At 43.5% G+C, this 23,324-nt stretch overlaps 1 protein-coding gene across 1 annotated transcript in view; it reads right to left on the bottom strand.

Moving 5' to 3' along the window:
• col7a1l (collagen type VII alpha 1-like) overlaps window positions 1-23,324 on the bottom strand; it is a 363,635-nt gene that overhangs the window by 17,846 nt on the left and 322,465 nt on the right. The window contains exons 100-111 of the mRNA XM_072281015.1: window positions 23,013-23,138; window positions 20,865-20,936; window positions 17,744-17,779; window positions 17,597-17,656; window positions 14,869-14,913; window positions 14,742-14,777; window positions 10,667-10,702; window positions 9,050-9,106; window positions 8,870-8,941; window positions 4,788-4,859; window positions 2,012-2,047; window positions 988-1,068 (exon numbers count right to left, since the gene is read on the bottom strand). Coding sequence (XP_072137116.1) covers window positions 988-1,068; window positions 2,012-2,047; window positions 4,788-4,859; window positions 8,870-8,941; window positions 9,050-9,106; window positions 10,667-10,702; window positions 14,742-14,777; window positions 14,869-14,913; window positions 17,597-17,656; window positions 17,744-17,779; window positions 20,865-20,936; window positions 23,013-23,138 — 729 coding nt within the window. The remainder of the gene's footprint in view (window positions 1-987; window positions 1,069-2,011; window positions 2,048-4,787; window positions 4,860-8,869; window positions 8,942-9,049; window positions 9,107-10,666; window positions 10,703-14,741; window positions 14,778-14,868; window positions 14,914-17,596; window positions 17,657-17,743; window positions 17,780-20,864; window positions 20,937-23,012; window positions 23,139-23,324) is intronic.

The following is a 23,324-nucleotide window of genomic DNA, read 5'->3' on the forward strand; positions in this document are numbered from 1 at the left end:
TTTTGGTTCATGTGACAATAATAAACCAATTTCAATGCTGGTGTTACCCAAAAAAATCCTGACAATCGACATGTGGACCCTTAGAATGCGTCCCACCACACTGCTGGGGCGTACCCGCTAGCTGAGTGGTTGTCACAACAGCGACTTCGCTCTCAATATCAGTAAGAACAAAGAATTGATTGTCGATTTCAGAAAGGGTAGGACGAGGGAATCGATTGTTCATTTCAGAAACGGTAGGACGAGGGAAGACACACCAATTCTTACAGAGGGATCAGAAGTGGAGAGAGTGAGCAATTTCAAGTTTCTGGGTGTCAACATCTCTGAAAGGATATCGATACAGTTACAAAGAAGGCACGGCTGCGGCTATAGGAGTCTGAGGAGATATGGTATGTCAAAGACACTTGCAAATTTCTACCGATGTACCATGGAGAGGATCTTGACTGGTTGCATCATCATCTGGTATGGAGGAAGGCACTACACAGGATTGAAATAAGCTGCAGGAAGTTGTGAACAGAGCTTCATCATGAGCTCTAGCCTTCCTAACAACCAGGACATTTTCAAGGAGCGATGCCTCTGGGCCAGAACTGTCCAGCTCACCGTATGTGTGTGGGTTAGTAACTGAGTCTTTTCTCAGAGGCTGGTGAGAGGGTGGAATGAGCTGCTAGTGGAAGTAATAGATGGGGGTTCAATTTCAACATTTAGGAGAAGTTTGAATTGTACAGAGATGGCAGGGGTGTGGTGAGCACCCATTTGTGAGTCAATGGGACTAGGCAGAACCATGGTTCAGCCAGATTAAATGTGCCCAGAGGTCTGTTTCTGTGCTGTTGAGCATCTAAATTGACCGTAATGGCTCTAAATTAGTTGAAAATTTGTATGTCAAAATCAAGGTTTGAATGACACTTCCTACAAAAAAAAAATCACAGGTATACATAGTGCAAATTCTGAACAGTGAAGATTTCACACAGCACATCTATCACAATGACTTACTTTGGGACCTTTTGCCCCCATGTATCCTCTATCACCCTGGTTTCCTTTCGCTCCATCGATACCATTCTTCCCTGGAATACCCTGATAAGAATCCACCCAAGGAAAAAAACAGTTAGCAATAGAAACAGATACCAAGTAGCATCACCTGCTCAGGAACAGAACGGTGAAGCATCGAAAAGACCCAAGACTGTGGCTCACCGCTCCGTGGTTCAGATACAATCTTGGCTCTGTGGTGCATTTACATACGATGAATTAAGGTGAACATGCACACATGTCAAGCAGTATATTTACACATACATTAACAAAAAAGGCTTGGAGGGGATGCACTTCTTGTGACAGCTTGCAAAATTCCAACTTTCCCAAAACATACTGGTGCAATTCTACACTACCATCTTCACCTCAACCATCACTGCCTGATTTGGTGTAGCATCTTCTCATAATTTACAAGAGCTACAGCAGACTATCAAGTCAGCAGAAAAGGTCATTGTCCTGTATGGGTCCAGGACAAAGAAGAGAGCAGGAAAAAATAATGTGGACACTGCACACACTGAAAAGCTGCCTTTTCTAAAAGCTCCCTTCTGGAAAGTGCTGCAGGGCTATTAAAACAAAAACTTCACACTATCTTAAAAATTCTTCCCTCAGATAGTTAATCTGATCAACCATTCCAGTTGGCCTCCCCCGCCCCCTCTATCTATCACCCCCATCACTGCACTGCTGTATAAACACTTTAAACCACTTTTGATAATGCTGCTTACATTGCAAATTCATGTGGGTATTTATGTATTTATGCACATTTTATTCCATATCCATACTTTAACCTCTAATTTTATTTTTTTTATCACTTTGTATTTTTTAATTGCTGAATTTTTTTGTTGCATGTAGCTCTCTGACTGTCACATCACGGTATTCTCAATGCATGTAAATATACTGTATACAACAAATAAAGATGATTCTTGATCCCTGATGCCAAGATGGGAGATCACACTTCCAAGCAGCAACACAAAAGAGGAGTCAAAAGTCTTACCAGTTTCCCTGGTTCCCCCGCTACACCTTGCTCACCCTAGTAGCAAAAGACAAACAGTAATTTAGTACATCTTCAAATCTAGCTTTGAAATATTAACAGGTTTAGTTTTACAAAAGGTGGAGTGGATGCTCGCTTGCAAACACGAGCAGTGAACGTTGTCAGGGTACCAGAATCAGAATCAGGTTTAATTATCACCAGCATATGTTGTGAAATTTGTTCACTTAGTGGTTACACAAGTCAACAAATTCGGATACCTTTGCAGCCTAATAACAGGTGATGGCAGGTGCGACATAGATATCAAATACAGAATAGCAATGGTGAAAGAAGCTTTCCAAAAAATGAAGCCCATATTAACAGACAGAAAGATGAGCACGCACACTAAAAACAGAATACCGCAGTGCTACATTTATTCTATCCTGACTTATGGAAGTGAATGCTGGACCATTTCCCCAGCAATGGAAAACAGACTAGAAGCAGCTGAATTATGGTTCTACAGGAGAATGTTAAAAATATCATGGACCACACACACATCAAATGAAGAAGTTCTCAGAAGAGCCCAAGCAGTTGGATCACTCATACCAACAATAAGAGAAAGACAACTCAGATTCCTCGGACACATCATGCGGAAAGATGAACTAGAAAATCTCATACTCTCTGGAAAGATCGAGGGGAGCAAACCTAGAGGAAGGCCTTGGCTTATGTACATCAAAATCTTAGCCAGGTGGCTACACATCGAGGAAATGGAAGTCATCCAAAGAACGAGGGATAGATCTATATGGAAAACCATGGTCACCAACGTCCGCATCGGATATGGTCCTTAGACAGCCAGACAGTGGCAGCAATACAATGCAATACATAATAATAGCAAAATAAAAACTGTGAATTAGGGTAAATATATATATTTAAATTAAATAAGTAGTGCAAAAATAGAGATAAAAGAAGTAGTGAGGTAGTGTTCATGGGTTCAATGTCCATTCAGAAATCGGATGGCAGAGGGGAAGAAGCTGCTCCTGAACGGTGAGTGTGTGCCTTCAGGCTTCTGTACCTTAGAAACTCAGTGGGTCAGGCAGCATTTACGGAGGGCAATAAACAGTCAATGTTTCGGACCGAGACCCTTCATCAGGACTGGAAGGAAAGGGGGAAGAAACCAGAATAAGGTGGATGGAAAAGCTGGCAGGTGATGGGTGAAACCAGGTGGAGGGGAAGGTGGGTGAGTGGGGAAGGAGGCATGAAATGGGAAGTGATCGGTGGGAAAGGTAAAGAGCTGAAGAAGAACGAAGCTGATAGGAGAGGAGAGTGGACCAGGGGAAGTGATAGAAGAGAAGAGGTTAGAGGGGAAATGAAAAAAGAGAGCTATTCGGAAGGATACTGAAAGGGTTTATCATTTTGTGGGATTACTATTTTCATGGCCTTTTCAAAGATTTGCATTGAGATCTGGAAACATTCTGGTTGGTGATACAAAATGCTCAATGGTGTACAATTAAAATGACTCTCAGCCAGTATTTAATGTCATAACATTGAAGTTCTATCAGTACACTGAAGTGTATTGGTTAGATGGGTGCAGGTCCTGTGATAGCAGTATCCAAGACAAAGCAAGAACCTTACTACCCACAAGAGATTCTGCAGATACTGGAAATCTTGAGCAACACACACAAAATGCTGGAGGAACTTTGCTGAATAACCCAGCCAAGGAACTGCTTTTGAAGAAAGCCAGTTACACAATAATTATGCTGTTCACTGCAGGCTATGACTAGGACAGGCATGGAGAAGGAAGTTGAGTTACCATCCAAGATTTAAAGGCATCCAGTGGAAAAAAGCTGCAGAGATTAGTAAACTCAGCCAGCTCCATCACGGACACTAGCATCCCCACCACCGAGAACATCATATTCTGGCATCTTCCCCTTTCCTCCTCAGTCCTGAAGAAAGGTCTCAGTGCAAGACATCAACTGTATATTCATTTCCATAGATGCTGCCTGACCTACTGAGTTCCTCCAGTGTTTCTGTGTGTTACTTCAAAGGTTGATGTGTCAAAAAGGTGGCATCCATTATTAAGGCCTCCCTGCCCCCCACCACCACCCTGGTTCTCATTACTACCATCATGGAGGAGATACAGGAGCCTGAAGACACACAGTCAATGTTTTAGGAAGTTTTTTCTGCTCCACCATCAGATTTTTGAATAGCTCATGAACAATACCTCAATATTTTTGCTCTCTTTTGCACACTTAATTATATATCTTATTATAACTTACAGTATATTTTATGTATTGCCCTTTGGCACGTGGTCAAATGGATAGGGCGTTGGACTAGCAACCTGAAGGTCGTGGGTTCGAGCCTCGGCCAAGGCAGTGTGTGTGTCCTTGAGCAAGACAACCACACAATGCTCCAGTCTACCCAGCTGAGAATGGGTACTGGCAAAAATGCTGGGGGTTAACCTCGTGATAGAATGGTGTCCTATCGGGGAGGAGGGGGGTCTCGTACTCTTAGTCGCTTCACGCCACGGAAACCGGCATAAGCACCGGCCTGATGGGCCACAAGGCTGGTGACACTTTTTTAATGTATTGCACCACACTGCTGCCACAAAACAACAGACTTCATGACGTATATCAATGATAATAAACCTGATTCTGATAGGCTGCTCTGATGAAGTCCTGGTGCTGAACCAATGTGCTCGCCATAGCTTTGTACATCGAAGAAATGTAGATGGTGGTGTTTCAACAAGAGTTCACAAACTGAACATTCGTAAATCGAGAAATAGTGGTGGAACGCAGGCTCATACCTTTTGCCCATCAGGACCTCTGGCTCCTGGGAAGCCCGCTGAGCCTTTATCACCTTGGTCTCCTTTCGGTCCCTTGATGGAAAAGAACAAACCAAATCAGATGGTATATTTAAAATACAGAAGTATTGATGTAAATTGTTACCAACATCTTTTTCTTATAGGTTGCTGAGTATCTGCATATAAGGGAACATGAAAGATTTTGAAAGGCAAGGAGGAAGCCACTATTAATGATGTAGTTTCGTGGTACATGGAGGCACATGATAAAATAGGCCAATGTCAGCATGGTTTCCTTAAGGGGCAATCTTGCCTGACAAATCTGCTGGAATTCTTTGAGAACTAACAGGCAGGATCGACAAAGGAGAGTGTGGATGTTGTTCATTTAGATTTTCAAAATGTCTTTGACAAGGTACAGCACATGCGACTACTTTAAAAGATAAGGGCCAATTGTTTTACAGAAAAGATGGCAGCATGGATAGAGGATTAGCAGACTGGCCGGAGGCAAACGTGGGAATAAATGGAGCCCTTTTCTGGTTGGCAGCCGGTGACAAATGGCGTTCTGCAAGGGTTGGTGTGGTGCCTGATGTTTATGGGTCCAGGGCCATGGTCTGGAGGCTTGTCTGAATATGTGGGTTGGTGTGGGGGGTGGTCTAAAAAGGGGTTTGGTTAGCTGTTGAAGCTTGTTGTGTGTTGGCTGTATGTTGTTCTGCTAAACATTGTGAGCATACTATGTTAGCACTAGAATGTTAGGCAACACTTAAGGGCTAGCACCAGCATCTCCATGGTCGTTAACACAAAAAGACATTTCATTGTGTGCTTAGTTGTACATGTGATAAATAAATAATCTAAGACCAAAAATCGTAAATCTAAAATCTAAATCAAAAATCTGAATGAAAGGGGAGGGAACGTCGACTCAGACCATGAGAGGCCTGCGTCGGGCATTTTCATGCCTTACAAGGTGCAGATCGGAAGTCTGTGTGGGCACCACTCCTCGCACAGACACTAGAGCAATGTGTGGTTAAGTGCCTTGCTCAAGGACACAAACACGTTGCCACAGCTGAGGCTCGAACTAGTGACCTTCAAATCACTAGATGAATGCCTTAACCACTTGGCCACGTGGTTAAATCAAAAATCTAAAATATAAATCAAAATCTAATGTCTGAAATCTAAAGTCTAAATCTAAAGACTAAATCTAAAATCAAAATCTAAAGTCTAATATCTAAATCTAATGTCTATGAGGCATGATTGATAAGTTCGTGGCCTAATGTAGAAGGAGTCAATTTTAGAAAACCTAGCACATTTATTTTTCAACATAGTCCCCTCCTATATGTACACACTTAGTCCAGCAGTCGTGGAGTATATGGATCCCTTCCTTGTAGGAGTGGTCCACAGCAGGGGTGATTGATAAGTTCGTGGCCTGAGGTAGAAGGAGATGAGTTATTAACCTCAAACTTTCTGCATTATCATTCAAAGAGTTGAACTACACGTGCATGTAACGAGAGCGTCTTGAACCTCCAGGTGGTCCACAGCAGGGGTGATTGAAAAGTCTGTGGCCTAAGGTAGGAGATGAGTTATACAGCTCTCGTTACATGCACGTGCAGTTCAACTCTTTGAGTGAAAATGCAGAAAGTGTGAAGTTTCTCCTCATCTCCTTCTACCTTAGGCCATGAACTTATCAATCACCCCTGCTGTGGACCACTTCTGGAGGTTCAAGACGCCGACTTCTACAAAGAAGGGATCCGTACGCTCCATGACCGCTGGACTATGTGTAAATGTAGGAAAAATAAATGCGCTAGGTTTTCTAAAATTGACTCCTTCTACCTTAGGCCACAAACTTATCAATCACCCCTTGTAAAATCTAAATCTAAAGTCCAAACCTAAATCTAAAATCCAGCCAAGCAGGGATTAAGTCAATTGATTAACTAGAAACGCTGACTGTACTTTTTTTTTTCCATTGATGCTGCCTGTCCTGCAGAGTTCCTCCAGCATTTTGTGTGCATTTGCTCTACGTGATACTTGTAGGTGACTTGGATGAGGAAGTGAAAGGGCGAGTTATAGGTTTTGCAGGTTGCACAAAGGTTAGCAGAGCTGTGAATAGTGTCAAAAGTTGTTTAGGTTACAATGGGATATTGACAGGATGAAGATCTAGGCTGAGAAATGGCAGGTGGAGATCAACCTAATAAAGTGTGAAGTGATTCACTTTGAAAGGTCGTGATTGAAGGCAGAGTACAGGGCAAATAACAGGGTTCTTCGCAATGTGAAGAATCATGGGGTCCATGTCATTAGATCCCTCAAAATTACAGCACAAATTGATAGGGTTTTGAAGGAGATGACTTGGATGAGGGAATTAAATGCAGCATCTCCAAGTTTGCGGATGACACGAAGCTGGGTAGCAGTGTTAGCTGTGAGGAGGATGCTAAGAGGATGCAGGGTGACTTGGATAGGTTGGGTGAGTGGGCAAATTCATGGCAGATGCAATTTAATGTGGATAAATGTGAAGTTATCCACTTTGGTGGCAAAAATAGGAAAACAGATTATTATCTGAATGGTGGCTGATTAGGAAAAGGGGAGGTGCAACGAGACCTGGGTGTCATTATACACCAGTCATTGAAAGTGGGCATGCAGGTACAGCAGGCGGTGAAAAAGGCGAATGGTATGCTGGCATTTATAGCGAGAGGATTCGAGTACAGGAGCAGGGAGGTACTACTGCAGTTGTACAAGGCCTTGGTGAGACCACACCTGGAGTATTGTGTGCAGTTTTGGTCCCCTAATCTGAGGAAAGACATCCTTGCCATAGAGGGAGTACAAAGAAGGTTCACCAGATTGATTCCTGGGATGGCAGGACTTTCATATGAAGAAAGACTGGATGAACTAGGCTTGTACTCGTTGGAATTTAGAAGATTGAGGGGGGATCTGATTGAAACGTATAAGATCCTAAAGGGATTGGACAGGCTAGATGCAGGAAGATTGTTCCCGATGTTGGGGAAGTCCAAAACCAGGGGCCACAGTTTGAGGATAGAGGGGAAGCCTTTTAGGACTGAGATTAGGAAAAACTTCTTCACACAGAGAGTGGTGAATCTGTGGAATTCTCTGCCACAGGAAACAGTTCAGGCCAGTTCATTGGCTATATTTAAGAGGGAGTTAGATATGGCCCTTGTGGCTACGGGGGTCAGGGGGTATGGAGGGAAGGCTGGGGCGGGGTTCTGAGTTGGATGATCAGCCATGATCATAATAAATGGCGATGCAGGCTCGAAGGGCCGAATGGCCTACTCCTGCACCTATTTTCTATGTATGTTTCTATGTATGGTGTATTGCTCTTCATTAGTCAGAGGAATTGAGTCAAGAGACGTGAGGTAATGTTGTAGGTATACAAAATTTGGAAAATTATGTTGAGTTCTGATAACTTCATTATAGAAATGTTGTGGTTGAGGAAGAGATTTACCAGGGTGCTGCCTAGATTAGAGAGCATGACTTATGATGATAGGTTGAACAAGCTAGGGAATTTCTCTTTTTCTCTCTGGAGCGAAGGAGGGTGAGAGGTGATTTGATAGAAGTGAACAAGATGATAAGAGACGTAGATCAAGTGGACAGCCAGAGACTTTTTCCCAGGGCGGAAATGGCTAATTCTTAGTAAGTACGGGGGGATGTCAGAGGTAAATTTTCTACACAGAGACTACTCTCTGTATAAACTGAATGCATGAAACTTACTACTGAATGTGTGGAATGCCTTGCCAGGGGTGATGGTAGAATTAACTCGATTAGAGATAGGCACTTGAGTATTTGAAATATGGAGGGCTAACAAATGTGGGAGGGAAGGGCTAAATTGATCTTAGAGTAGGTTAAAAGGGCCTGTACTGAGCTGTCATGTTCTAAGTTCTAACTAACCTGGAACTATCCAAACTTGTTGGACACTTTTACTGGCCTTGTATTTCCAGATTTTTCCAAAGCTTAATTAACAAACTCAGTTTTATCCTGGAAAGTTGGTAATAACAATAATTTAGGCTGCCCTATAGCTCAAATCACTATCTGCAGGATGTGAACCCTTATCCCCTGAATCCTCCACAAGATGTCACCAGAGCACATACCTTCTCTCCCCTTGGTCCTTCTTCTCCTTTCGTTCCCTTTTCTCCTTCACTTCCCTTCTGACCACGGTCTCCCTGTGAGAAAGTGAGAGTTTACCAGCAACTCAAGCACCTAATCTCTTCAGCAGCAATAAAAATACTTCTGATTTTTCCTTTTCTAACTTCTATAATGTTATTTCTTACCATCTCTCCCTTAATTCCTCTAATCCCAGGAGTTCCAATGACAGCAATTGCTTCACCCTGCATAAGGAACATAAAGAAATAATTATTAGTTCTATGAATGATCGTTCCACTATTGTTATTGTTTATTGAATTGCCATATTTTTCCATAAAGGCCATTTGTCTAGGTTGGTGTTCCCATTAGTCCCATTTCCCCAGTTATTTTTGGGTAGGTACATGGATATGTCTTCACCAAAGGAGGTGCAGGCACTCCCTTCCTCCGCTAGCCTGCAGGTCATCCCTGGACAAGGTGTAGCACCTGCTCAGCCCCCCGATCAGGGTCATGTGAAGCCATGGGAGCAGGTGATGGGTGGTCATTTGAGCAGCTGGTGCACATCAGAAGTCCTGGTTATGCAACCACTGATGCCAGGCAGACAATCTCTGAAGGGTATTGATAACAGCTGAGGTCTCCTGTCTTGTAAAGACACTGCCCAGGAGAAGGCAATGGCGAACCACTTCCTTGGAAAAATTTGCCAAGAACAATCGTGGTCATGGGAAGACCATGATCGCCCACATCATACGACATGGAAGGAATATGGAGAGCTATGGTCTGGACGCAGGTCAACAGGACTAGACAGAATAATAGTTTGTCACAGACTAGATCAGCCAAAGGGCCTGTTCCTGTGCTTTAGTGCTCTATGGCTCTATTTCTCAGGAACTTATTCTCTCGCTCTCAGGTCTATTAATTTCACCCATAGTTCTCCTTTCATGCACTTGTCCCTTGGCCAATTTACAGTACCTGAACCCACCAACTAGCATTCCTTTGGGATGTGGGAAGAAAGTGGAGGACCTGGGCAAAACATTCGATGTTTCAGGAGACCATGCATACACTGGAGGTCAGGATCGAACCACGGTTGCTCCAGCTGTGAGGCAGAACCTCCAACTACTGTACCGCCATATCTAAAATAGGACCTAAATTAGATATGATAAGGGCAAGATCTTCATGAGTTGGGAGACTATGTGGACATTTCTAAGCTGTTCTTTGTGAATCTGAATATATCTTGACCTTGTATAACCATGCTTTGTGTCTTTAGCCTCAGTTGTTCAATTGCACTGGAAAGGGATCTTACACATCCTCTGAGAAAATGGCATTCTGATATTCAATTCTCCTTCACTAGGACAGGTAGCTCATGCTTTTTTGTCCCCAGCTATGTCAGGGTTTTATACAATGGATGCTTCCTCTCAGGAGTAGATTTCTGAATTCAAGGACTCAGTTTTGGGTGTTCGATTTGAGAGGATGAAGTGACATATTCCCACACAGAGCCTTGTGAATATTTGGTACTCTCTATTTCAGCAGGCTGTGGGTGACTTTTCACTGAACACTTTCACACTGCAATCAATACATTTTGAGATTGTGTAGAAAATAGACTTGGGTTGAAGGATTAATGACCATTTTACTGAATGTTGGAGCAAGGACAAGGGACCTGTTCAGTGCCTGACTCGAATTGTTGACAGGTTTCAGGTGACTTCTGAAGAGTTGTCTCTTTTCAATCTGCTTTGTCACAGTAGAGGGAAGACAAGCAGAAAGCAAATGTGAGATACAAGACCTGGTTTTATGTGCTCAGTAACATTGCTACATACCTTATCTCCTTTCTGTCCAGCTGATCCACGCTCTCCCTACAATGCAAAGACAAAGGATTTTCCTCAGCTTAAATGTTACAACAGCTTTCTGTGTATCTGCCCTCTTCACCACTGGTACTCTAACTCCATCTATAAGCTTACAGGTGATACACCATAATGGATCATATCTCAAATATCTAAGACTTGGAGTACAGGAAGGAGACTGAAAACTTAGTAATATGGTGTCATGACAACAATCTTACCCTCAATCTCAGCAAAACAAAACACCTTTAGACTATAGATAGATACTTCATTGATCCCAAAAGAAATTAAGTGTCACAGTAGTGTTACAAGTGCACAGATATAAATATTAGAAGAGAAGTAGAAAGAATAAAAAAAAGTTACCACAAACAGTCTAGCAGGAGGGGGTCATCACTTCCCCGGCTATAGGTTGATTCATTATAGAGTTTAATGGCCGAGGGTAAGAATGACCTCATATAGCGCTCTTTGGAGCACCACAGTTATCTTACTCTATTACTAAAAGTGCTCCACTGTTCAGCCAAGGTGCCATGGGAAACTTTGTCCAGAATTTGCAGGATTTTCCGTAGGGGCCTTTGTTCTACCACAGCCTTCAGTGTGTCCAGTTTGACTCCTATAACAGAGCCAGCCTTTCTAATCAGTTTATTGAGCCTGTTGGCATTACCCGTGTTGATGCCATTGCCCCAGCACACCATCACATAACATATTGCACTGGCAACAAAAGACTGGCAGAACACATGAAGGTGAGGCCTGCATACTCTAAAGGACCTCAGTCTCCTCAGGGAGGAGACACGACTCTGAGTGCTGGTGCTCCACTCAAGTCTGTTATCCAGGTGCCCCCCCAGGTCTATAATGAGCGTATGATATAGGAGTGCAACTAGGCTATCTGGCCCAATGAGTCTGCTCCACCATTTCATCATGGCTGATCTATTTTTCCTCTTGGTCCCAATCTCCTGCCTTCTCCACAAATCCTTTCATGGCCTGACTAATCAAGAATTTATCAATCTATGCCTTAAATATACTCAATGACTTGGCCTACACAGCCACCTGTGGCAACAAATTCCACAAATTCACCACTCTCTGGCTAAAGAAATTCCTCCTTATCTCTGTTCTAAAAGAACACCCCCCTATTCTAAGGCTGTGCTCTCTGGACTTAGACTCTTCCATCATAGGAAACATCCCCTCCACATCCTTCTTATCGAGGCCTTCCATTATTCGACAGGTTTTAAAGAGGTTACCACTCATTCGTCTGAATTCCAGTGAGTAGAGGCCCAGAGTCATATGATAAGCCTTTCAATCCTGGAATCAAAGAGGAGCTGGTCATTGATGTCAGGAAGGGGTTGTAGGGAGGTATGGGGATGAGGCCGTGTGGTGTACATGCTTCTGTTTACATCAACAGTGGGCTGAGAGCTTCAAGTTCCTGGGAGAGACATCACCAATAATGTGTCTTAGTCCAACCATGTTCATAACATACCAAAGAAGCTCACCAGCATCTCTACTTCCTCAGCAGGCTAAAGAAACTTGCCATGTCTTCTCCAAACCTCTCAAATTTAATTGATTCTCCATAGAAAGCATTTTATCCAGCTTCATCACAACTTGGCATGGCAACTACTCTGCAAATGACTGTAAGAACATGCAGAGTTGTGGACATAGCTCAGCACATGATGGAAACCAGCCTCCCTCCCCCCCATGGTCTCTGTCTATGCTTCTTACTGCCTCGGTAAAACAACCAACATAAACAAAGACCCCACCCACCCCAGGTATTCTTTCTTCTCTCCTCCTTCTCGACAGGCAGAGGATACAGGGCTTGAAGACCAGGCTCAGGGATAGTTGTTCCCATTCTTATAAGACTACTGAATGTCAATATCCATATCAACAACCAATCATAACCAGAATTAAGTTCTATTTGTTCATTTTTGTACCCCTACCATTCAGGCCATGCTCTCTTCTCACTGCTGCCCTTTGGCAGGAGGTACAGGAGCCTTGGGTCTCACACTACCAGGGTCAAGTGCAATAGTTACCCTTCAATCAGTGTGGATAACTTCACTCACCTCAACACTGAACTAATTCCACAACCTACAGATGCACTTTCAAGGGCAATTCATGATTTCAGTATTATTTATCGAACTATCTATTAATTTATTTTATTGTTTTTTTTTTGTTCTTTTTCCCTCAGCTGGTAAAACCTGAGGTAAGGGCATATTCAAGCACACTCATTTTTCAATTGCTAGGAACTTTCGGACTTTTCTCGTGGTGTTTAGTATTGTGGCTTTCTGAAGATTTACATAGATATTACTATGTAGCCCTAATTGTATAATGGTATTGTGTAGTGCCTTTGGGATGAACCCAGTTGTAGATAATACTATCGGGACAATATATACCCTGTTCATGTTCCAAAGTCTTTCATTTTCTTTGTTTAATTCAGTATATTTCTGGTGTTTTTCACTTATTGATTTCTGTAGGTTATGTGTGTTTGGAACGGCTATATCTATTAAGTAGGTTGTTCTTGCTGGGTTATCCTGTAATATTATATCCAGACAGTTATTATGGATTCTCCTATCTGTAATATTGGATCAGTTGTAATAAATGTCTTCCTTAGCACATTGGTTGTTTGTCAGTCTGTGTATTTTTTATTGATTCTGTTGCATTTTTTTGTTCTACTGTGAACTGCTTGCAAGAAAATGGATCTCCTGATAGTATATAGTGACAAATATACTCTGATAATAAATTTACTTTCAACTTTGGTACCCTAGTATGATAAGGTGGTCTCTTGTTCTCACAATCTACCTTATTATAACCTTGTACCTTATTGGCTACCTGCATTGCACTTGCTCCGTAACAACTTCATTTTGCTCTTGATTCTGATGTTTCAAGGTACCAGTTCCTGTTGGTGTCTCCACTGATCAATCTTACAGTGGCCAGAATCTCTTCAAGTTGACATATATCCCATCCCGCCCCGCCCCCATGAACCTGCAATTTCCTTTATCCTGACATAGAAGAAGAGGAAAGCCCTTAACTCCGAGTGGAGTCATCAGGACGCCGTCGTGACAGCATTTTTTTTAGCAGGCTTTCTTATTTTTACGAGGCCGAGTTGCTACCTTGACCTCAACCCAGCATGGATGGAAAGTGTGCAAGGGAGCCGGCTGAATTCGAACTCGGGAGCCTTCGCTCTGAAGTCCGGCGCTGATGCCACTATTCCACCAGCTGCTTTTATCCTGACATATACACTGTAAGTTGCTATGTTAATCATTCCTCATCAACTTCACAATGGCTATGGTGTCACACACAAAAATTACTGGAGGAACTCAGCAGATCAGGCAGCACCTATGGGAATTAACAAATGTTTCGAGTTGGGACCTTTCAACAGGAACAGAAAGGAAGAGGTAAAGGGCTGAAGAAGAAGGAATCTGATAGGAGAGGAGAGTGGACCAAGGGAGAAAAGGAAGGAGGAGGGCATCAGAGGGAGGTGATATGCAGTTGAGGAGAAGAGAAGAGGTAAGAGGGGAGACAATGGGGAATGGAAAAAGACAGAAAGGGGAAGGGAGACAATTTACCGGAAGTTAGTGAAATCGATGTTCATGCTGTGAGGTTGGAAGCTATTCAGAAGGAACATGAGGTGTCACTCCTCCAACCAGAGAGTGGCCTCATTGTGGTGGTAGAGGTGGCCATGGACAGACATGTCAGAATATGAATGGGGATTGGAATTAAAATGGATGGTGCCTGGAAAATCCTGCCTATTGCAGACAGGACAAAGGTGCTGGATGAAGTCACAGTGTCAATTGTTGTCCATTTGTATTCTCTACAGTGCAACCTTTCCCTCAGCATCTTGTAAGGCAGGGGTTCCCAACCTGGGATCCACAGACCCCTCGGTTAATGGTTGGGGCTCATGGCATAAAAATGGTTTGGAAGCCCTTGTTTTAAAGGAAACCTCACAGCTGTTCAGGAAGACTATGACCACTTCTGGCCTCTCTCCTACCCTGACAAGGATGTGACTTTGATATGTTTTTCCATTCACAGGCCTAACAGCTTAGAGAAGATCTGAATAGAAGATACTTACTTTGGTCCCCATTTCTCCTCGGTTACCAGGAGGCCCCTGATAAAACAATGGAGCATGGTTGAAAATTAAAATTGAGCCAGCTAATCAAAACTTCATTTTTTAAAAGATTAAAGAGGAAAGTAGTTACTGCGAGTCCACGTTCTCCAGCTAAGCCTGGTCTTCCATCTTCACCCTGGTAAGACAGGAATGACAATATTTTAGTCTGTTTTTAGTTCAAAGCACCAGCAAAAAACAAACATCAAGTCTCCACTTTTCCAATCCCAGGATGCTACAGAATATGTCGCACACTAATAATAAGTTAACCTCAAAAGTGATTGTTGTTTAAAGCAAAGCCTTCGGGGGTAAAACATCATTTCAGAACTCAACTCAAATGATAGAGAAGTGGAGAAAAGGTTTAGGTTGGCCTTAGAGTTGGTTAAAAGGTCAGCACCACATCATTGGCCAAAGGGCCTGTAACAGTGCTGTAATGTTTCATGTTGTTACTCTTCGCTAGTTTGTTAAGCAACTTTAAAATAATATCCAAATACTGTCAGAGCCTGCAAACCTGCTTATCTTTTGTTGCATCTATGTGATTCTGAACTGGGAATCAATACAACTCCTTCAGATTGATTATTGAAAAATAGGTGGGGAGGGGAGGGGTGAAACTTTGGATTTACACATAGAACACCTCAGCACGGCACAGCACCCTCAGTTCACGATGTCGTGCCAACCTTTTAGACTACTCTAAGATCGGCCTAAGCATTCCTTCCAATACAGCCCTCCATTTTTCCATCATCCGTGTGCCTATCTATGAGCTTCTTAAACGCCCTTAATGTATCTGCCTCTACCACCACGCTTGGCAGGGTGTTCCACACACTCACCACTCTCTGTGTAAAGCACGTATCTCACCACACCTGACAGGGTGTTCCACACTCACCACTCTCTGTGTAAAGCACGTATCTCACCACACACCATATCTCACCACACTTGGCAAGGTGTTCCACACGCTCAGCACTCTGTGTGTAAAGCACGTATCTCACCACACACCATATCTCACCACACCTGACAGGGTGTTCCACACACTCAACACTCTCTGTGCAAAGCACGTATCTCACCATACACCATATCTCACCACACCTGACAGGGTGTTCCACACGCTCACCACTCTCTGTGTAAAGCACGTATCTCACCACACACCATATCTCACCACACCTGGCAGGGTGTTCCACACACTCAACACTCTCTGTGCAAAGCATGTATCTCACCATACACCATATCTCACCACACCTGACAGGGTGTTCCACACGCTCTCCACTCTCTGTGTAAAGCACGTATCTCACCACACACCATATCTCACCACACTTGGCAGGGTGTTCCACACGCTCTCCACTCTCTGCGTAAAGCACGTATCTCACCACACACCATATCTCACCACACCTGACAGGGTGTTCCACACGCTCACCACTCTCTGTGTAAAGCACGTATCTCACCACACACCATATCTCACCACACTTGGCAGGGTGTTCCACATGCTCTCCACTCTCTGTGTAAAGCACGTATCTCACCACACACCATATCTCACCACACCTGACAGGGTGTTTCACATGCTCACCACTCTCTGTGCAAAGCACGTATCTCACCACACACCATATCTCACCACACTTGACAGGGTGTTCCACACACTCACCACTCTCTGTGTAAAACTCATATCTCTGACCTCCCCCATACACTTTCCTCAATTCACCTTAAAACTACACCCTCTGGGAGTAGTCATTTCCGGCCTGGAGAAAAGTCTCTGGCTAGTCACTCGATCTATGCTTCTTATCACCTTGTACACCCCTATCAAGTCACCTCTCATGTTCCTTCACTCCAAAGCAAAAAGCCCTAGCTCGCTCAACCTATCCTCTTATGACTTGTTTTCTAATCCAGGCAACATCTTGAAAAATCACCCCTGCACCCTCTCAAGAGCTTCTATGTTCTTCCTATAATGAAATAGCCAGAATTGAACACAATATTCCAAGTGGGTGGTGGGGTAGAGATACGTCTCTACCAAAGGAGGTGTAAGGCGCTCCTTCCCTCCATTAGCCTGCAGGTCACCCTTGGACAAGGTGTAGCTCCTGCTTAACCTGCCGATCAGGGTCATGTGAAGCCATGGGAGCAGGTGGTGGATGGTCATTTGAGCAGCCAGTGCACATCACAAGTCCTGGTTATGCGACCACTGACAACAGGCAGACAATCTCTGAAGAGTATTGATAATGGCTGGGGTCACCCATCTTGTAAGGACACTGCCCAGAAGAAGGCAATGGCAAACCACTTCTGTAGAAAACTTTGCCAAGATCAATCATGGTCAAGACCATGATCACCCACATCATATGACACAGCACATAATGAAAGAATGAATGACACGTCTAATCAAGGTTTTATGGTGCTGCGGTATTATCTTGAAGCTCTTGAACGCAGCCCTGACTAATGAAGGGAAATATACCATACACCTTCTTACAAGCCCTACTAAAATGTGTGGCAACTTTGAGGGATTTATGGACATGGAACTCAAGATCCTTCTGCTCCTCCATCCTACCAAGAATCCGGCCATTGACCCTGTATTCTGCCTTCAAATTCAAACCACACTTCTCTGCGTTGAATTCCATCTGAAACTTCTCAGTCAAGCTCTGCTCTAAGATTTGGTACCTTATGATCAACCATTTCAAATTTCAAACTCTGCAATCCCTTTTGCTGGGAGATCGGTTCCCAGCTTCAGGGTTACTTTCGACTTGGCTGCACGGTCATATTCCAACTTCGACAAAGCAGCAGAGGATCTGAGCTTGAAGTTAAAGCACACGCTCGAGATTCAGAAGCAAGAAGAAAAGGGCTCTTACCCTTGATCCTGGGTCTCCCCTATCTCCTCTTGGTCCAGGCTTTCCTATTCCAGTTTCACCCTGCACAGAATTTATAAAAATGACCACGGGATTCATAGATAATGCATCATGAATAAAAGGAAATTAATGTGGAAATCTGGTTCCTACCTTGTCACCTGATGGACCCTGCAGACCTGGCAAACCCTACATAAAAAATTAATTTATTATTAATCTTATTTCAATAAATATATCTCATGAGGAAAGGTAGAGTGAGCTAGGGTTTTTCTCTCTGCAGAAAAGGAGGATGAGATGTGACTTGAAAGAGGTGTACAAGATAATAAGATGCATAGATAGAGTGGACAGCCAGAGACGTTTTCCCAGGGCAGAGATGGCTAATTCGAGGGGACATCATTTTAAGGTGATTGGAGCAAAGTATAGTGGAGATGTCAGAGGTAAGGTTTTTACACAGAGAGTGGTTGGAGCGTGGAATGTGCTGTCAGGTGGTTATAGAGCAGGGGCTCCAATCCTTTTTTATAATGCCATGGAGCCTTTCCATTAACTGAGCATGGAACAGGCTCTTCTGACCCATCCAGCCATTCTGCTCGTAAACCCACCTCAGGTTCGGAACCCCTCATTTAAGGGGCTCGTAGATAGGGACATGGAGGACCATGGAGAAGGGAAGGACCCTTTTTATGCCATGGACCCCTGTCATTAACCGAGGGGTCCGGAGACCCTAGGTTGGGAATTTAAGCACAGGTAAAAAGGTCCTCACAACATTTTGGGCCAAAGGGCCAGTAATGTTGCATAATGTTTTATATTCAATGTTCTATATTGCCATTTTATAATTAAAACCCCCATTTAATTCTTATAAATCCTACGCTTTGTATTTTTATTAAATAAGATCCCAAATACTTGTGCACTCATCCACTACTGCTAAGACTATTTGGGTTCAGCGTCTGTCCCCGATCCCCGATGCAGTGGATACTTTGAAGCTCACGATGGTGTTTTAAACAGGTATAATCCAGGAAGCTTGGAATTTCCAAAGAACTATCAATAGTATATTTTATTTAGAGACACAGTGTGGATCAGGCCTTTCCAGCCCACCAAGCCGAGCCGCTCAGCAACCCACAGACTATTCATAGGCCAATTTACAATGACCAGTACAACTTCAGACTGCGTGGGAGGAAATTGGAGTACCCAGAGGAAACCCATGCACACATGGAAGAACGTACAAACTTTCGTACAGTGGACGCTGGAAACAAACCCCAAACTCCGCCATCGTGATCTGTATTAACGTTGCGCTAACCGCCCCACTACCATGGCATGGTTAGGGTTAATTGCATGGTGGTGTGGTGGTTGGGGGTGAAACAGTAGTGAAGCAGTTAATGTAACGCTATTACGTGCCAGTGACCTGGGTTAAATTTCGCTGCTGTAAGGAGTCTGGAAGTTCTCCCCTTGACTATGTGGATTTCCTCCAGGTAGTCTGTTTTTTTTCCCCCCCATATTCCAAAGATATATGGTTTAGAGTTAGTATATAGTGGGCATGCTATGTTGACACCATAAGCACGGCAAAACTTGCAGGCTTCCCCAGTACATCCTTGGCTGTTGACACAAGTGATGCATTTCACTGGGTATTCAGAGGCATCGATGTACATGTGACAAATAAAGCAAATCTAATCCTTGTCATGGTTTAAAATATTTGCATCTATAACATGAGACATCCCACAGTACAGCCAATAACATGTTTGGAAGTGTAGCCACCTTCATAAGATGGAGATGCAGCAAGCTAATTCTGCATAGCGAGGGCCTGATTACCTGCCTCAGCCTTGGTGCTGTTGACTGAGAGAGAAATACAGGCCAGGACTCCACATTGCCGTGAATCTGTTAGATCCACCTGATCAGGCAGACGGGACATGGTTTTACAGAACTGGATTATGCTAAAGGCTGGCTGGCACGTTCCAGAATGGCGAGGCTGGTGCGTGGAACGTTAGTGTGGAGCTCAGCTGTGGTGTGTTTAACTTGCTCTGTCCCTGGACGCAGTGCTGAATCTAGATTTTCTCTGTAAGGTTGATGAGAGGAGGGAAGGAGGATTTTCTAAGTGCCCCATTGATGTTACACCAGCCAAAGCTATCACCTCCAAAGTGGCTCCATTCACCTGACCTTCAGCAATGAAGTGTGATTTTTATTAAATTAATGTGAATATTTTCCATCTGGAAACCCTCCAACTTGATGGCATTAACGTTACTTTCTCTAAACATAATTTCTTCAATAATTTCTCCTTCTTCTCTCCCTTTTCCCTTTATTCTGTTGAAGAGTCTTAGCATGAAGCATCAGCTGCATATTCCCCTCCGTAGATGCTAACTGACCTGATGAGTTCCTCCAGCAGTTTACATGTGATGCTCTAGACTTCCAGCATCGGCAGAATCTCGTGTTCCTTTATCCATTCCCCATTCTGGTTCCCCTCAAACTCCCTTCCCTTCTCTTCTCTTCACCTACCCATCACCTCCAGCTGGTGCTCCTCTTCTTTCCTTTTCTCCCATGGTCCACTGTCCCATCAGATTCCTTCCTCTCCAGCCCTTTACCTTTCCTACCCATCTGGCTTCACCTATCACCTACTAGCTATCCTCCTTCCCCTCCTCCCACCTCTTTGTTCTGGCATCTGCTCCCTTCCTTTTCAGTCCTGAAGAAGGGTCTTGGCCCAAAACATCGACTGTTTATTCATTTCCATAGATGCTGCCTAACCTGCTGAGTTCCTTCAGCATTTTGCGTGTGTTGCTTTGCATTTCTAGTGTCTGCAGGATTTCTCGTGTTTATCAGTTTAGGAGAGCTTTAGACTGAAGTTCTAAAGATACCTGATTCAGTCACAGTTTTTGACACTGGTTGGGAACTATTCCTTCATGTATACAAAATTATTGGGGGCATAGGTAGGGTTAATGCAATCAGGCTTCCCCACACCCCCTCCCCCGAGGTTGGGTAAGTCAAGAAGTAGAGGTCACAGTTGAGAGTGAAAAGTGAAATATTTAAGGGAGTCATGATGGGGAACATCTTCACAGGGAAGGTCGTGCGAGTATGGAATGAGCTGCCAGTGGATGTAGGTTTGATTGTAACATTTATGAGATATTTGGATAAGTACATGGATGGGAGGGGTATGGAAGTCTATGGTCCAGGTACGGACTGATGGAATGAGGCAGAACAGATAGTCCGAATGGCCTGTTTTTATGTTGTATTGCTCTGTGAATCGATAGTCTGTGAACTGACTCCATGTAAAAACTTGACTTGGTGAACTGACCTGTGGTCCTGGTAGTCCTGGTGCTCCTGGTAGACCCACTGTTCCATCTCTTCCTGGAAGTCCTGGTAAACCCTTAAGTAAAAAAAAAAACATTGAAAGAATACTCTTGCAACAAGTCTCATGATAAAATAACTGGATAACTAAGGTTAGAGTTGCAGAGTCAGAGATGGAAACAGACCCTACGGTGTGCTGACCATCATGGACATTACCCCTGCATCAATACCATTTTCTAAATTTGCCCTACATTCCCATCAATCTCCCTGGATTCTGCCGCACATTTTCACACTTAGAACAATATGCAGTGGTCAATTAACCTTCCAACTTGCATTTGGAGTGTTGTAAGTAGCTGTACATGCCATGCATAAGGAATGGTGTGCTGTCATTGGAGAGGGTCCAAATGAGGTTTATGAGACCAATCCCTAGAATGAAAGGGTTAATGTACGAGAAGCATTTGATGGCTCTGGGCATGTACTCACTGGGGTTCGGAATAAAGGTGAATTTCACCGAATAGAGTGGACGTGTAGAGGATATCTCCAAGAGTGGGAGAGTCTAGGACCAGAGGACAGGCAGACAAATGCTGGAGTTTGTAACAGTACTGTAGCAATCAAGGCATAGCTTCATAGAGCCAGGTGACAACTGATCAGGGTTCAATTCGCGCTGCTGCCTGTAAGGACTTTGTACACTCTCCCTGTGACTGCATGGTCTTCCTCCTGGTGCTCTAGTTTCCTCCCAGTCCAAAGACTCACAGTTAGGGTTAGGATTAGTGAGTTGCCAGTATATTATGTTGGTGCTGTAGGCATGGAGACAATCACAAGCTGCCCTCAGCACATCAGCAGATGGTGTTGGTAGTTGATGCAGGTGATGCATTGCACTGTATGAAATGCTTCAATGCACAGGTGACAAATAGAGCTAGTCTGTCTTTCTTTAGAAGTTTAAAATCAGTCATCAGAGGTCACATGTTTAACATAATGGACAGCCGGCAGATAAGGAGAATTATATTTTTGCACGGTAAATTGTGCGACATGAAATCAACTTCTGAGAGATGCAAATTTCTTAACAACTTTCAAATGGAATATATTGTACTCAGTGTCAGTAAGTCCAAAGAATTGATTATGGACCAGGAAGGGGAAGTCGAAGGAACACACACCTGTCCTTATCAAGGGGTGAGCAGTTTCAAGTTCCTGGGTGTAAACACCTGCAAAGATCTATCCTGGACCCAATATATTGAGCCAAACAACTCACACTCAAAGTTTTAGGAACATCTTATTTCCCTCTGTCATCAAATTTCTGAATGGACAATTACCCCATGTATACTACCTTGATTTTTCTGTTCTCTTTTTGTTATATATATTGGATACTTTATTAGGTACACCTGTACATCTGCTCATTAATACAAATATCTAATCAGCTAATCATGTGGCAACAACTCAATGCATAAAAGCATGGGACATGATCAAGAGGTTCAGTTGTTGGTCAGACCAAACATCAGGAATGGGGAAGAAATGTGATTTAAGTAACTTTGACCATGGAATGATTGCTGGTGCCAGACAGGGTGGTTTGAGTATCTCAGAAGCTGCTGATACCTGGGATTTTCACGTATAACAGTCTATAGAGTTTACAGAGAATGGTACGAGAAACCAAAAACATCCAATGTGTGGCAGTTTTTGTGGGCAAAAATGCCTTGTTGAGAGAGGTCAGATGAAAATGACCAAGCTGACAGCAAAATAACAGATTTCGCAATATTGTATCATTTTTTAATGCATGCATTACTAAATGACAATAAAAGAGGACTGCGTGTCCTCATAGTCTAATCTAATATATGTCAGAGATAATAAAGTTGATTCTGGTTCTGATTCTGAGTGGCATGTGCAGAAGGGGATCATTCAGGAATTGGGACAATCCTTGTGCATCTACTGAGGTGGGAGCTGAATATGTTCGACATTAGATTTGTACTTCTGTTGTCAGCAAGGGTCTACAGATGTAACTGTAATTAACCCTACTTCTTGGTAAATCTCTAATGGGACTTTAATTACTTTTCCACTGTAAAAGCACTGGTATTTTTGAAGACGACGTGAGAAATGAAGTCGTGGTAGTCTAGCTATTGGCGAAGGTAAGCTGCAGGGTTTCTCATGTGCATGGTTGTCATACCCTCTCTCCTGATGGTCCCTGCGGGCCAGGTGGTCCAACTTCACCTCGCAAGCCAGGTTGCCCTGTGATACCAACTGGTCCTTGTTGTCCTGGAGGTCCTGGAGGACCTGGGGTCCCAGTGTCTCCCTGAAAAGAGCAAGAGAACTTGTAATTCATTTTCAGAGACACAGGAGATTCCGCAGATGTTGGAAGTCTTGAGCAACACACACAACGTGCTGGAGGAACTCAGCAGGTCAGGAGGGGAACACATAAAACTTTGACTGTTTATTTCCCTCTATAGGTGCTATCTGACCTGCTGAGTTTCTCCAGAAT

Source organism: Mobula birostris, chromosome 16 (assembly GCF_030028105.1).
Source record: "Mobula birostris isolate sMobBir1 chromosome 16, sMobBir1.hap1, whole genome shotgun sequence".
In the NCBI taxonomy this organism is placed as follows: domain Eukaryota; kingdom Metazoa; phylum Chordata; class Chondrichthyes; order Myliobatiformes; family Myliobatidae; genus Mobula; species Mobula birostris.